The sequence below is a fragment of the Herpailurus yagouaroundi genome, unplaced genomic scaffold, assembly GCF_014898765.1.
Source record: "Herpailurus yagouaroundi ecotype Mexico unplaced genomic scaffold, PumYag 191, whole genome shotgun sequence".
Lineage (NCBI taxonomy): Eukaryota > Metazoa > Chordata > Mammalia > Carnivora > Felidae > Herpailurus > Herpailurus yagouaroundi.
Genome location: NW_024412422.1, coordinates 11,327,783 through 11,342,359, shown reverse-complemented (window position 1 = coordinate 11,342,359; position 14,577 = coordinate 11,327,783). Strand labels below are relative to the sequence as shown.

General features: G+C 38.0%; 1 protein-coding gene across 18 annotated transcripts in view; it reads right to left on the bottom strand.

Moving 5' to 3' along the window:
* Positions 1 to 14,577, bottom strand: part of ATXN2 (ataxin 2) — a 146,813-nt gene that overhangs the window by 48,409 nt on the left and 83,827 nt on the right. For 14 of the 18 annotated variants that reach the window (XR_005781110.1, XR_005781103.1, XR_005781099.1 and 11 more), the window contains 4 exons: positions 10,957 to 11,261; positions 9,732 to 9,795; positions 8,499 to 8,651; positions 8,046 to 8,112 (listed from right to left, as the gene is read on the bottom strand). Coding sequence is in view for 6 of the 18 variants with exons in the window: in XM_040443872.1 (XP_040299806.1) it covers positions 8,046 to 8,112; positions 8,499 to 8,651; positions 9,732 to 9,795; positions 10,957 to 11,261 (589 nt within the window). In the remaining 12 variants the exon portion in view is untranslated. The remainder of the gene's footprint in view (positions 1 to 8,045; positions 8,113 to 8,498; positions 8,652 to 9,731; positions 9,796 to 10,956; positions 11,262 to 14,577) is intronic. The other 4 variants (XR_005781104.1, XR_005781108.1, XM_040443873.1 and 1 more) reach the window with 1 other exon arrangement.

Below are 14,577 nucleotides of genomic sequence, written 5' to 3'. Positions count from 1 at the left end.
ACAAAACTTCACTTTATTTAAAAAAATAAATAAAAGGCAGTATCTGTGGAATGTAATAAAAGGGAGTATGCCTGTACCTAACAGTGTAAGATAATAATAACAGTGTAAGTAAGAACTTAGGATAAGTTCTTTATCCTAAGAATAGGAACATGGTAAGGATCACGTCACTTCTAGTCAGTAATGTATTAGAAGACTTAGCTAGTACAATAAAGCAAGAAAAAGATACAGTGATTAGATTATGATGGTGTACACAGAAAATTCTAAGTCTAAAAAAAAAGCTACTAGAGGGGTGCCTGGGTGGCTCAGTCAGCTAAGTGCCCAACTTTGGCTCAGGTCATGATCTCATGGTTCATGGGTTTGAGCCCCGCACTGGGCTCTGTGCTGACAGCTCAGAACCTGAAGCCTGCTTCCTGCTTCAGATTCTGTGTCTCCCTCTCTCTGCCCTTCCCCCACTCGTGCACTCCATCTCAGTCTCAAAATAAATAAACCGACAAACATTTTTAAAAAGCTATAGAAACAATAAATGTGCTTAGCAAAGTGGTAAGACAAGACACAAGCTCAATATTAAAAAATCAAGTGTATCTCTATATACTTGGTAAACAAGGTTAAAAAATTTTAAAACACTGAAACAATAGCATAAAAATATGAAATACTAAGTGATAAATTTAAGAAAATATATGCAAAACTTATACAATGAAAAAGACTACAAAACACTGGTGAAACTGAAGATCTAAATAAATGGGAGAGATATACCATGTTTCTGAACAGAAAAATTCAATATTGTTAAAGGGGGACACAATTCCCCTACAAACTGATCTTCAGATACAATGCAGAATTCCAAACTGGTTCTAAAATTTATTTGATAATACAAAGAACCTAGGGTACCTAAAACAAGTTTAACAAATAAAACCGGAGCACCTACATGAATTGATTTTAAAATTTATTATAAAGTAACAGTAATCAAGAAAGTGAATACTAGCATGAGGATAGACACACGGATCAATACAATAAAAATTAGTTCAGCAACAGACCACATAAATATGGTCAACTGAATTCTGTGAAAATGCAGAGATAATAAGTAAAACAGAGGCTAGTGCTGAGAAAACTGAATATATGCATATACACATATGGGGAAAAAATGAACTTCAACATAACCTCAAGCCCTACACAAAAATTAATTTCAGATTGATCATATACCTAATTTTGGAAAAGATAAAACATATTAAACTTCTAGAAGAAAATATAAAAATATTCACAATCTAGGGCAGGCAAAGAGTTCTTAAGTAATGACACAAAAAAGTATGAGTGATAAGAGAAGAACTTGATGGGACTTCATCAAATTTAACACCAGCTCTTCAAATGAAAACCTGGCTAAAAGCAAGCCACAGACTGGGAGAAAATATTTGTAACACCCATTTCTGATAAAATACAATTATTAGTAGGAAAAGAAACCCAATGTGAACAAAGGGAAAAAATTTGAACAGACACTTTTGCAAAAACTGACAGTCAATTAATGCATGAAAAAATTGCCCATGATCAGTAATCATTAGGGAAACACACTCTACAATCACAATGAGACACCACAACACACCCACTAGACTGGCCAGAATTAAAAAGAGATAATACCAAGTGTTGGCAAGAATGTAAAATATTTGTAACTCTCACACAACTGATCAGTTGGAATGTAAAATGATACAATCACTTTGGAAAACAACTGATCAGTTTCTTATTAATTTAAAATTGTACTTAACCATACAACCCAAAAATCCCCATTCTAGGTGTTTAAGAAATGAAAGCAAATACTTATACAAACACCAGTACACAAATGCTCTTACAGCATGTTTATTCGTAATAGCCCAAAACTGGAAATAACCAAAATATTTATCAAACCTGTAACAAGTAAATTATAGTTTAATCATCAAAATGGAATGCTACTCAGCAATAAAAAAGAACTGATACAGGTGACAACATGAAATATTTTCAAATTATTATGCTGTTTAAACCAGATGCAAAAAACTATATACTATATAATTCCATTTATAAAAAAAATTCTAGAAAAGTCAAATCTAATCCATAGTAAGAGAAAGCAGGTCAATGGTTGCCTGAAGCCAGGGGTAGGTGAGTAGAGTTTGATAAAGAACAGACACAAAGCACAATCATTACACCTTGGTTGATGAGGCAATAACACATGGGTACGAGTAAATACAAATTCATCAAAATGTACACTTCAAAGGAATACATTTTATTGTATGCAAATTATAGAAGACAACTAATTTAAAAAATCTGAACAGCCATTTGGAATAAGATTAACTAGATTCCTCTTATACAATATACATGATGACTTCCAAATAGATGAGAGATTTAAATGTTAAGAAAAGGAATCTGTATACATTCTGAAAGAAAATGTGTATAATTTCCTTCACTACATGAGTGGGGAAAATATTAAAAACTATGAACCCAAAAATTCAAAGGTAAATCTCAGGAGAAAATTAGAAGACTTTTAAGGAAAAAAAAACAGGAGAAAATCTTTGCAACCTTGGAGTATGCAAATTCAGGAAACCAAAGCATAAGCATACAAGAAAAACTGAAATAATGGTCTGCAAAATTTAAAACTTCTGTTCTTCCAAAGACATTTAAGAAAATAATCCACAGATTACAAAAAAAAAAAAAAAAAAAAAAGGTTTGAAATACACACATCAGAAAAAGGACCTGTAGCTATCCATACTAATTCAATAGGACAACCAACCAATACAAAATGAAAAAAAAAAAAAAAAAAGAATGAGAAAAGCCTGATACACAAATATACAGTAATTTCTATGGAATAGATCTTAAAACAAAAAACCCCACAAGTGCAGAACAGTACATATAGTATGCTTCCTTTTTTACATGATGGAAGAAAACTGTTAACACAAAGATGCCATAACAATTTATTTTATTATTTTTAAAGTTTATTAGAGACAGAGACAGAGAGAGACAGAGAGAGACAGAGAGAGACAGAGAGAGAGAGAGAGAGAGAGAGAGAGAGAGAGAACGAACACGCAAGCATGAGCGTGCATGAGTGGGAGAGGGGCAGAGAGAAACCCAAGCAGGCTCTGTGCTGTCAGCACGGAGCCCAACGTGGCACTCAAACTCACGAACCATGAGATCATGACCTGAGTAAAATCAAGAGTTGGACACTTAAACCAACTGAGCCACCCAGGTGCCCCGTCATGACAATTTAATGAGGACATAGTCTTTTCAACAAATTGTGCTGGGGTATGTGGAAAACCACATGCAAAAGAATGAATTTGGATCCCTATCCTCATACCATGCACAAAAATTAACTCAGAATGGGGCACTCGGTTGGCTCGGTAGGAAGAGCAAGTGACTCTTGATCTCGGGGTCAGGAGTTTGAGCCCCATGCTGGAGTTAGAGATCACTTAAACGAATAAAACTTTAAAAAAATTAACTCAGAATGGATTATCAATCTAATAAATGTTGCAGCCAAACTATAAAACTCTTTAAAAGTCACAGTAAATCTTTGTGACTTTGGTTCAGACAATGGTTTTTCCTTAGATATAACACCAAAAGCATAAGCCACAACAATAAAAACACAAATGAATTTGCATCAAAATTAAAAACTTCTGTGCTTACAGGGTGCTTCTGGTGCTTGGGATTTTCTTTTTCCTTTCTCTGCCCCTTCCCGCTCACATGCTCACACATGTATGCTCTTTGTGTGTCTCTCTCAAAATAAAATAAACTTAAAAAAAATACCAGGGGTGCCCAGGTGGCTCTGTCTCAGTTGGCTGAGAGTCCGACTTCAGTTCAGGTCATGATCTCACAGTTGGTGAGTTTGAGCCCCGCATCGGTTCACTGCTGTCAGCACAGAGCCAGCTTCGGATCCTCTGTCCCCACCTCTTTCTGCCTCTCCCCCGCTCATTCACTCATTCAATGTCTCTCTCTCTCTCTCTCTCTCTCTCTAAACAATAAATACACATTTAAAGAGTAAAAAATAAAACGAAACTTTTGTGCTACAAAGGACACCATGAAGCAATTTTTAAAACTCTCATCAAATGGAAGTATTTGTAAATACTTTATCTGATAAAGGGTTTGTATACAGAGAGTATAAAGAACATCTACAATTCAATAATTAAAAGACAAATAACCGAGTTAAAAATTAGGTCACGAATCTGAATAGACATTTTTCTACAGCGATATGCAAACAGCTGATAGGCACACAGAAAGATGCTCACTACCATCAGTCATTAGGGAAATGCAAATTAAAACCATGATGAGATACTTTATAACCACTGAGATAGATATAACCAAAAAGACAATAGCAAGTATTGGCAAGAATGTGGAGAAACTGGGATCCTTGTACACTACTGATAGAAATATAAAATGATGCATACACTCCAACACAGTAATTTCACTCCAGGAGAAATAAAAACATAAGTCTACACAAAAACTTGCATACAAATGTTCACGGCAGCATTACCCATAAGACTCAAGAGTGGCAGCAACCCAAAGAGGAATCAATTGATGAACGGATAAATAAGATGTGGTATATCCACACAATGGAATAGCATTTATCCATAAAAAGGAATGAAGTACTGATAAATGCTCCAACATGGATGAATTTTGAAAACCTTTCACTAAGTAAAAGAAACAAGGCAGAAAAGCCTACATACAACATGTTTTCCCTCATACGAAATATCCAGAAGAGGCAAATCTATAGAGAAAGCAAGCATATTATGCCTAAGGTAGGAGAGTGTATATGCATGGGGAGGGGTAGGGGTAACTGCTAAAAGGTACAGGATTTCTTACTGGAGTGATAAAAATGGTCTTTTTTTTTTTCTTTTTAAAAGTAATCTCTACAACCAATGTAAGTAAGGCTCAAACTCACAACTCCAAGATCAAGAGTCAATGCTCTACCAACCGAGCCAGCCAGGTACCCCAAAAATGTTCTAAAATGTGCTGTAGCAATGACTGGACAACTCTGATACGCTGAAAACCACTAAACTGTATACTTCAATGGGATGGATTTTATGGCATGTGAATTATATTTAAATAAAATGATTTTAAAAATATATATTTATAGAAAATGAATATTCACAAAAATAAACACTGTGAGGACAACCAGAAAATAATTTTAAACGATCATCTGCTGATGATAAAAAAAAAAAAAATGAAGCACCTACTAGAACAGAAGTGATTAGAGAAAGTTCAAGTGGAAGAGACTGGGCTGGAAGCAAGACTTCTCCGAATGATCTCTTCATGTCATTCCACTTTGCAATCTTACAAATATTTTGCATATGCATAAAATTAAAATAATCAAAAAGCTATCCCTGACAAATGAAAACAAGTCCAATCAGATTGGTCTATCTATGTATCAAACCACTGACATGACTCAGTAACTCTGGAAGACAGTATTTTGGAAGTAGCAAAGACACCAACAGTTTCTCACTCAGAAAACTGGCACTTACCCAATTCTTAATGAAACAGATAGTAAGGAAAAGTTAGACAACAAATATTTAAAGACTATTTTATACACATTGTAGTAAAATGAAACAGGCTCACCAAGATGGGCCCCTGCGATCCTGCCTCCTGGTATTCACACCCCTGTGTAGTCCCCTTCTACTGTTTCAGGTTGGCTTTGTGTAATCTACAGCATACTGCAGAAGTTATGTCACTTCCAAGATTAGGTTGTAAAACACACTGCAGCTTCCACTTAGATCAATTTCTCTCTGAATACTCATTTTGGGAGAAGTCAGCTGCCACGTTATGACCAGCACTATCCTGTCAACAACTCGAATCTGGAAGTAGATTGTCCAGCTTCATTTAACCCTTCATATACTACAGTTCTAACCAACATCTTGGCTGCAATTTCTTAAGAGACTCTGACGCAGAACTACCCAGTTAAACCGCTCCTGAATTTCTGACCCTCCTGAGATAATTTACGTTTATTGTTTTAGGCAGCTAAGACCGGTGATAATTTGTTAAAAGATAGATAAAAAGATAGGATTGGGCTATCACCACCTGAGCCCTTAATTTTACCAATACTCAGAATAAGACCAATATTGTGGACCTCCTGAATGATCTAATATAAAGCACTGATAATCATCTTAAATATTCTTACCTCTCTCCTACAAAAAAGTTAAACCTGAACTGAAGTACTCAATGCCATCACAAGGAGTAGAGACACAAATCTAGAATACGGGACATTCCTACATAACAACTGGTTCCTGCCACAAAGCAGTAACAGGAAAACAAAGAGAAAAGGAACTACAAAGACATGTAATAAATGTAATAATTTATAGATCAGGGGCATCTGGGTGGCTCAGTCGGTTAAGCGTCCGACTTTGGCTCGGGTCACGATCTCACTGTTCGTGGGTTCAAGCCCCGTGTCGGGCTCTGTGCTGACAGCTCAGAGCCTGGAGCCTACTTCAGTTTCTGTGTCTGTCTGTCTGTCTCTCTGCCCCTCCCCCACTCATACTCTGTTCCTCTCAAAAATAAACATTAAAAAAACTTTTTTTAAATAAACAAAATAATGTATAGATATTTTGATCCATATTCAAAACAGATCAATTATAAAAAATATTTTTTTAAAAATGTCTATTTGTTTGGGGGTAGGGGTGGGGGTAGAGGCAGAGAGCCCGATGTGGGGCTCGACTTACAAACCAGGAGATCATGACCTAAGCTGAAGCTGGACACTTAACCAACCCAGTGCCCCTAAAAATGTGATTTTTGATCCAATCAGGATAATCGATTAGATAAATTTATTACATGAAAGGGAATTACTGTTTATTTTATAAAGTGTGATAACACCACTCTGGCCATCTAAGAAAAAAAAGTCCCTAATTCAGAAAGATATACAGTAAGTACATAGGAATAAAATGGCATGATGTCTGCGGTTTACTTTTAATACTTCAGCAACAAAACAAAGCACCCTCAGGTAAATATGGCAAAATCTTGATAACTGCCAAATGTGAATTATGGACAAACCAATTATCCAGTCACTTCCCATCTTCTGAGCATAGCATATGTTTATAGGTGCTGTTCTTGACATGTGCCTGTTCTCCCTTACTAGAAATGACCCTGCCTCCTGAAGATAAAGTGCCTCTCTCACACCAAGAGCCATACTGTACTATAACGCCATCTTAAAAAGAGGAAACATCCCTCTACTATGAAGATTCTGATGGTTTCTGAAGTGAGCTGGCCTCTGCTCAAAAAGAAATTCTGGATGGGGAGTAGGGATGGGGGTGGGAACTGCAGGTTAGTATAAAATTCAAAGGTCAGCCAGATACCGTATGTTTTCACTCTTATGTGGATCCTGAGAAACTTAACAGAAACCCATGGGGGAGGGGAAGGAAAAAAAAAAAAAAAAAGAGGTTAGAGTGGGAGAGAGCCAAAGCATAAGAGACTCTTAAAAACTGAGAACAAACTGAGGGTTGATGGGGGGTGGGAGGGAGGGGAGGGTGGGTGATGGGTATTGAGGAGGGCACCTTTTGGGATGAGCACTGGGTGTTGTATGGAAACCATTTTGACAATAAATTTCATATATTGAAAAAAAAATTAAAAAAAAATTCAAAGGTCAGCAACTTAGTAAATAATTTAACACTCTTCAAAATTTAACATTGAAAACTTCAGAATTCAATTATTCTTTTCAAAGAATTCTTTTGAACAATCCTAACTGATGAGCATTTCTCCTCTCCTAGTTTTGTTCATAAAAATGCACCTTAGGGTGCCTGGGTGGCTTAGTACATTAAGCATCTGACTTCAGCTCAGATTATGATCTCATGGTACATGAGTTCAAGCCCCGCACTGGGCTCTCTGCTGTCAGCAAAGAGCCTGCTTTGGATCTTCTGCCCCTCCGCTGCATGCACACTCTCTCTCTCTCAAAAATAAATACACATTAAAAAAAAAATACATCTGAACACCTCAGGCAGTGTTGGGTACCACAAGTCAGCATACAGGCTCATCAAAAGTCAAAGCTGAACCACAAATATTACTTAATTCATGCAGCATGCACACTTACAAGCAAACACAGGCAGGATTATTCTCACCTTTACCTGCTCTATATGTCTTGGCTTGATTCACTGGCATGGGCGTCATAGGTATAGGGTATAAAGGCTTGAGAGAATTTAAAAAAAAAAAAAAAAGAAAGAAAATTAGGCTCTTATGATAGTAAGAATATATTTTACTATTTTCTCTTACTGGTATATTGTTAGAGAGCTAGTTCTGAGGTCTCCTGGTTTGCCAGGAGTCATTAAAAAATAAAATCACACTCACACCTAAAAGGACAAACCCCAAACCAGTAAATCTAAACCATCTTTCTTTCTCACCAGAAAACATTCTCACATTTTATACTAAAAACATACCATGCCATCACATGCCTCCTCTTTTCAAGTATTTTTGTTTTGCCATCACTACCTCAAGTCACCCCATACCTAGAGAGCGCTTGGGGTCAAATACAAATAACTAGGGAGGGTAAGTGCACATTAAATTCTAGGACTTACTTGCACGCCTGGGCTCACTGGGACTGGATACATCATATTTGGTGCAAAACAGACAGGCTGAGTATAAACTGGAGCTGGCTGCTGATGACCCACCATAGATGGGCTAGGTTGTGCTTGAGGACGAGGTGAAGTTGGGGTGGTAGAAGGCTTTGGCTATAAAAATAAAAATCAACTATCTTCAGATGAAAAGCTATTATTGCAATCTGAAAACTGATCTTCTCATCTTTCTAAGATCTACTCACTTTTAATTAGTCCCTTTTAATGAAAAAAACTTTAGAAAATAAACTTCCATATGTTTAAAATAAAAGGAAAAAGTTATGTAGGAAATGAAATTTGCCAACTCATTTATTACAATAATTTGCCAACATCAATAATACTACTAAAAATGACAGCTTTTTAAGCACCTAAAAATAAGTGATCCTTAAGGAACTGGAGAAAGTTTTTAACATCTTTTTAAAATTAATTTTAAAAAATTATTTTTAATTGTTTACTTATTTTTGAGAGACAGAGCATGAGTGGGAGAGGGGTGGAGAGAAAGGGAGACACAGAATACGAAGCAGGCTCCAGGCTCTGAGCTGTCAGCACAGAGCCTGACATGGGGCTCGAACCCATGAGCCGCAAGATCACAACCTGAGCCAAAGTTGGACGCTTAACTGACAAAGCCACCCAGGCACCCCTAGAGTTTACTTAATTTTTGAGAGAGAGAGAGAGAGAGAGAGAGAGAGAGAGAGAGAGAGAGAACAAGAGAGCCATCAGGGGTGGGGCAGAGAGAGAAGGACAGAGAATCCCAAGCAGGCTCTGCGATGTCAGCGCAGATCCCGATGTTGGGCTCAAACTCACAAACTGTGAGACCATGACCCGATCAAGAGTCAGATGCTTAACCAACTGAGCCACCCAGGTGCCCCCTGGAAAGTGTTTCTAAAAGTAAAGAAATATCTTCTTACAAATTTAATAGAATAATAGTTCATCTATAAACCTGAGAGCCTCGCTAGCCAGCCAGCGAGGAAGATTCAAAGATTTGCCCCAGATCACATCTAACTGATGACAAAACAAAACATGAATCTTTTCCATGGCTCAGAAGTATTCATAAATGACCACAGAAAAAGGAACAGAAACTACAGGTTTTTCAGCATCCTATAACTGACTTTAGATGGCAGGTATGGGGGAAATCCTACTACTACTACATTTATCATTTTCGAGACTAGATTACTTCAAAGAAAGAAACAAACTTACCTGAGAAAAGGAACGAGGGTTAAACTCCTTTGCATTAGGATTCAGTGTTGATTTTCTCACTTGCCTAAACCAGGGGAAAATGAAAAAGGGCCAGTAAAATCTGCATGGAACTTATGTTTCTCTCAAGTCTTCCATACCTGTTTTGTTAAATGGCTGAACATACTTTAAACAATTCTTACTGAATCACTAATCCTCTTCATTAAAACATATGCACGAATTTCCCACTCTTTAATCTGATAAGGATCGGCCAAAAAGGGGCAACTAAAAAAAAAAATGTTAATATATAGTTCTTCTCTCAGAGGCAATCGACAAATATTTAAACTGATAAGACAAAATATTCCTAAAAGCAATCCCTAATACACCAATTCTCTACCATGTGGGTCTGTTTGTTTTTTAAGATTTTATTTTTAAGTAACCTCTGCACCCAACATGGGGCTCAAACTCACAATCCCAAGATCAAGAGTCGCACCCTCTGCTGACTGAGCCAGCCAGGTGCCCCCTAGCATGCAGTATTTTCTAATGTGACAAAGTGTTTCCTCCGTGACACGCCTTGGGAAAAATCATGACTCTAAGAAATAAAAACTTTTGCTTCAAATTAAGCAGCAGCACTCTTTGATCAACAAGCCGCACTCCAAAAGTTCAGCCATAACTGGACTGTATGGAGACCAGAACAAATGAATTAACAGTGGTTAGCTTGGATTAGGTTCTGAGGCTAGCCCACAAAGATCCATTCAATTGATAACACACTGAATGTGCAGAATTGAGTTTATCTTAACAAATCTAACCATTAAGTAAAACACTGTTTATGATAGAAAACATGCTGAATTCCAAGTAGGGGCACCAGATACTTCTTCCTCTTCTCGGCAGTGACAGTTCCCGGTCTCAGCAGCAGAGCCAGGAGGTGGGCACTGAGTAGCGGCCAGGGGACAGAATTCCCAAAAGCCAGTAATTTTTCAACTCCTTGTACATTTACAGAAAAAAAACTTTCTTAATTTAGTCTAGTTTTTGACCATGGGAAACACAATGGGGAAGGAAAAGAGAAGTGCAGAGTGCAAAGACCTGATTTACTTAAGACATCACTGGTTTAGCCCAGCTGTTTGTAACTTGAGGTCCACCTACAAAACAGGTCCAAATGTCCAGACAGATTCTCGAGCTGAAGGGCCCTGTACCCTTTAAGAAACATTTAAGCAAGTAACAGGATGTGCTCAATTCGAGGTCTACTCACTCAGCTGCATCTTTCTTCTCCTCTTTATCATCTTTATCTTGTTTGCATCCCGGACTGGAAGTCTGAACCCCTTGGGATGTGACCTCAGGTCCCCTCTTGTGCTCCGCATTACTGAGGACTGAAGGGGAAATGCTGGGACTGCTCGGTTTGCTGCTGCCGCTGGTGCAATTGCTGCTGCTATTTTCAACGAAAGAATCCTTAGCATTTGGTTCAATTTTGTCTTTGACCAAATCTCTTGATTTTTCTCCCTCTCTATTTTTGTTTAGCAGTTGATCCATAGATTCAGAAGTAGAACTTGGCTGTAACTAAATAAAGGAAATAATTATGCTTAAATATTTTAAATAACTTTATAATGAATTTTCTCCATGAGTATAAGCAAACTAATATTTGTAAGCTTGAGATATACCGAATAAGGCTTTTTTCATTACTTTAAGAATGTTTTTATTATAAAGCAGTAATAGCAGAACACAATGTCTATGCAACACAACCATAGTCATCGAAGCACTCCAACGTCCTAAACTCAAAAGTTAAATACTTACTTCCTGCCTTCCCTGTGTCAGAAATTGTGCCTGCTCGGTATGGAAAACACGGAAGACCTCCTATCCTCGAACAGCCCATCACCTGGGTGAGACCAGATACTTAACAAAATGTGGTAAATGCTATGGGATCCTACAGGAAAAGCAACTTATAGAGAAAGGTTCTTCAGTGAAAGTCATCGAGTCTAAGGTAGAAAAGATTTGGTGGGGGGGAAGGGGGAGGGCGGGGAGTAGTAGTGTGGAAAATGGAATTGTCTAAGCTAAAGAAACAACATGCTTAAAAATCCAAGGGAAGAGAAGAAGACGGCTCCACACTGTGAAACAGAAAAGCACTACTGGCTGAAGCACAAATGCGTGGGTAAAGAAATGGCAAACTCACCCAAGAGGGACAAGATGATAAACGAACTTGAAAGCTACGTTAAGGACTCTAGCTTTTAATTCTCAGGAAAATGAGCAGTCACTGAAGAATTTTAAAGAGGTTTAGTACTGAGCAGATTTGTAGTTCACAAAGATGAACACAGTAGTCTTGCGGAAAATGAAATGGAGGGAGCCAAGTGAGCATATACAGCGACCGTTATGGAGGCTGGACTAAGTCCTGGGCCTGGACTCAAGAAGTAGTGGGCTGGGAAGCCAGAAGTAGGTGGATTCAAAGGGACACTGGACTAGACATGTTGGTCAGTTAGACCTTCTAACTTGTAAAGAAGGAAACTGCAAAATACAAGTACCATGAAGAAAAGCAGGAGACAAAAGATGTCAATGAAATAGTTGCTGAGGTTTTTAAGTTTGCCAGCCAGAAGAAAACAATGCTACCACCGTCCCAAGATGATTTAAGATGCCATACTCCAAAGAAAAGAGAGAGAAATAGATGAAGGAAATAACAAGAAAAAAAGAAGGAAAAAGGCACCACCTAAAAAGCTGAAGAGGCAAGGAGAATATAAGCAGCCACTCCAAGCACCAAGAAGGGACTGCAAGGCTGAACAGACACAAACTATGTCTCAAGCCTCGAGACGGGCAAACAAATGTCAAAGTCTCACTCCTGAGGCTTGGCACGCAGCATTATGCATCTCAAGCTTCACTGCATCACCAATAGAGTTATAAAGTCCACAAGCAGCTCAGGGCAAAAGGTGATAGGAACATTTATTTGCACCCGGTGGCAATTTAAGCCACAATATAGGCACTTAATGTTTAAGCCACCATTTGTTCACATAAATCTTTAGTAGAGGCTACCAACATAACAGACCAACTGTATACTGCATAAGATTCTTTGAGTATTTCTAAGAGTCTCTGAGGCAAAAATAAGACTTCTGTTGTCGTATTTGTATAAAGGAAAATCTATCTAAAATACTGTTCTAAATGATTTACAAACTCATTCATTTAGCTGTTACAACAGACCTATGTGATATAGACACTATTATCACTACCTTACAAATGGGCAAACTAAGGCACAATTCATACTTTTGAGCATTCTGCTGTATTTCCTACCTGCAGTATAGTAAGTAAACCTAAGTGAAAACTGAAGACTTTTTCCCCAAAATTGAACTTTATCTTTTATTGAACTATAGTTAATGTATAACGTTGTATCAGTTTCAGATGTACACCATATTCCTTCAATATATGTATATACTGCAAATTCAGTATGTCTAGTTAACAGCCGTTAAATGCAGTTACAATTTTTTTTCTCTTATGACAAGAACTTTTAAGATTAACTCTTTTAGGGACACCTGGGTGACTCAGTCAATTAAGTGTCCGACTTCAGCTCAGGTCATGATCTTGCAGTTCACGAGTTCGAGCCCCACATCAGGCTCTGTGCTGACAGCTCAGAGCTTAGAGCCTGCTTTGGATTCTGTGTGTGTGTGTGCGCGTGTGTGTGTGTGTGCGCGCGCGTGTGTGTGTGTGTGTGCGCGCGCGCGCGCGCGTGCGTGTCTGTCTGTCTCTGCCCCTCCCCCACTCACACTGTCTCTCTCAAAATAAATAAATATTAAAAAAAAAAAAAAGATCAGGGGCGCCTGGGTGGCTCAGTTGGTTAAGCGGCCGACTTCAGCTCAGGTCATGATCTCGCGGTCCGTGAGTTCGAGCCCCGCGTCGGGCCCTGTGCTGACAGCTCAGAGCCTGGAGCCTGTTTCAGATTCTGTGTCTCCCTCTCTCTGACCCTCCCCCGTTCATGCTCTGTCTCTCCTGTCTCAAAAATAAATAAATGTTAAAAAAAAAAAAATTTTTTTTTAAATTAAAAAAAAAAAAAAATCAGCTCTTTTAGCAACTTTCAATCAAATACAATACAGTATTACTGACTGTAGTCACCATACTGAACATTACATCTCCTGATGTTACTGTTATTTTATAACTGGACGTTTGTACCTTTTGACCCCATTCCCCATTTCACTGCCCCCTGGCCTATGGCAACCATCAACCTGTATGAGTTTTTTTTCTTTTCTTTCTTTATGATTTTACACACAAGTGAGATTATGCAATTATTTGTCTTTGTCTGACATTTCACTTAGCATAATGCCCTCAAGGTCCACCCATGGTCATGGCAAATGACAGGATCTCTTTCCTTTTTATGGCTGAATACTCTGTTACATAACGTGTGTGCATGTGCACATTTGTGTATATGTTATATAAAAATACATGTGTATCTGTGTGTCCTTACATATATACACAATTTTCTTTATCCGTGCATCCACTGATGGACACCTAGGTTGCTTCCACGTCTTGACTATGGTAAATAATGCCGCAATGAACATGGGGGCGCAGCTATCTTTTTCAGCTAGTATCTTCATTTCCTTGTATAATTACCCAGAAGTGAAATTGCTAGATCATATGGTAGTTCTATTTTTAATTTTTATTTTTGAAGAACTTCTAAACTGTTTCCTTAGTGGCTGAACCAACTTATGTTTCCACAAAAGGTGCACATCTTGGTCAGCATTTGTTACCTTCTTATCTTCTTGGTAATAGCCATTCTAAAAGAGTGAGGGGATACTTCATTGTGGTTTTGATTCCCACTTCCCTGGTGACTGGTGGTGAGCACCTGTTCATGGACCTGTTGGCTATCGGTGTCTTCTTTGGAAAAGTGTTTATTTAGACCCTC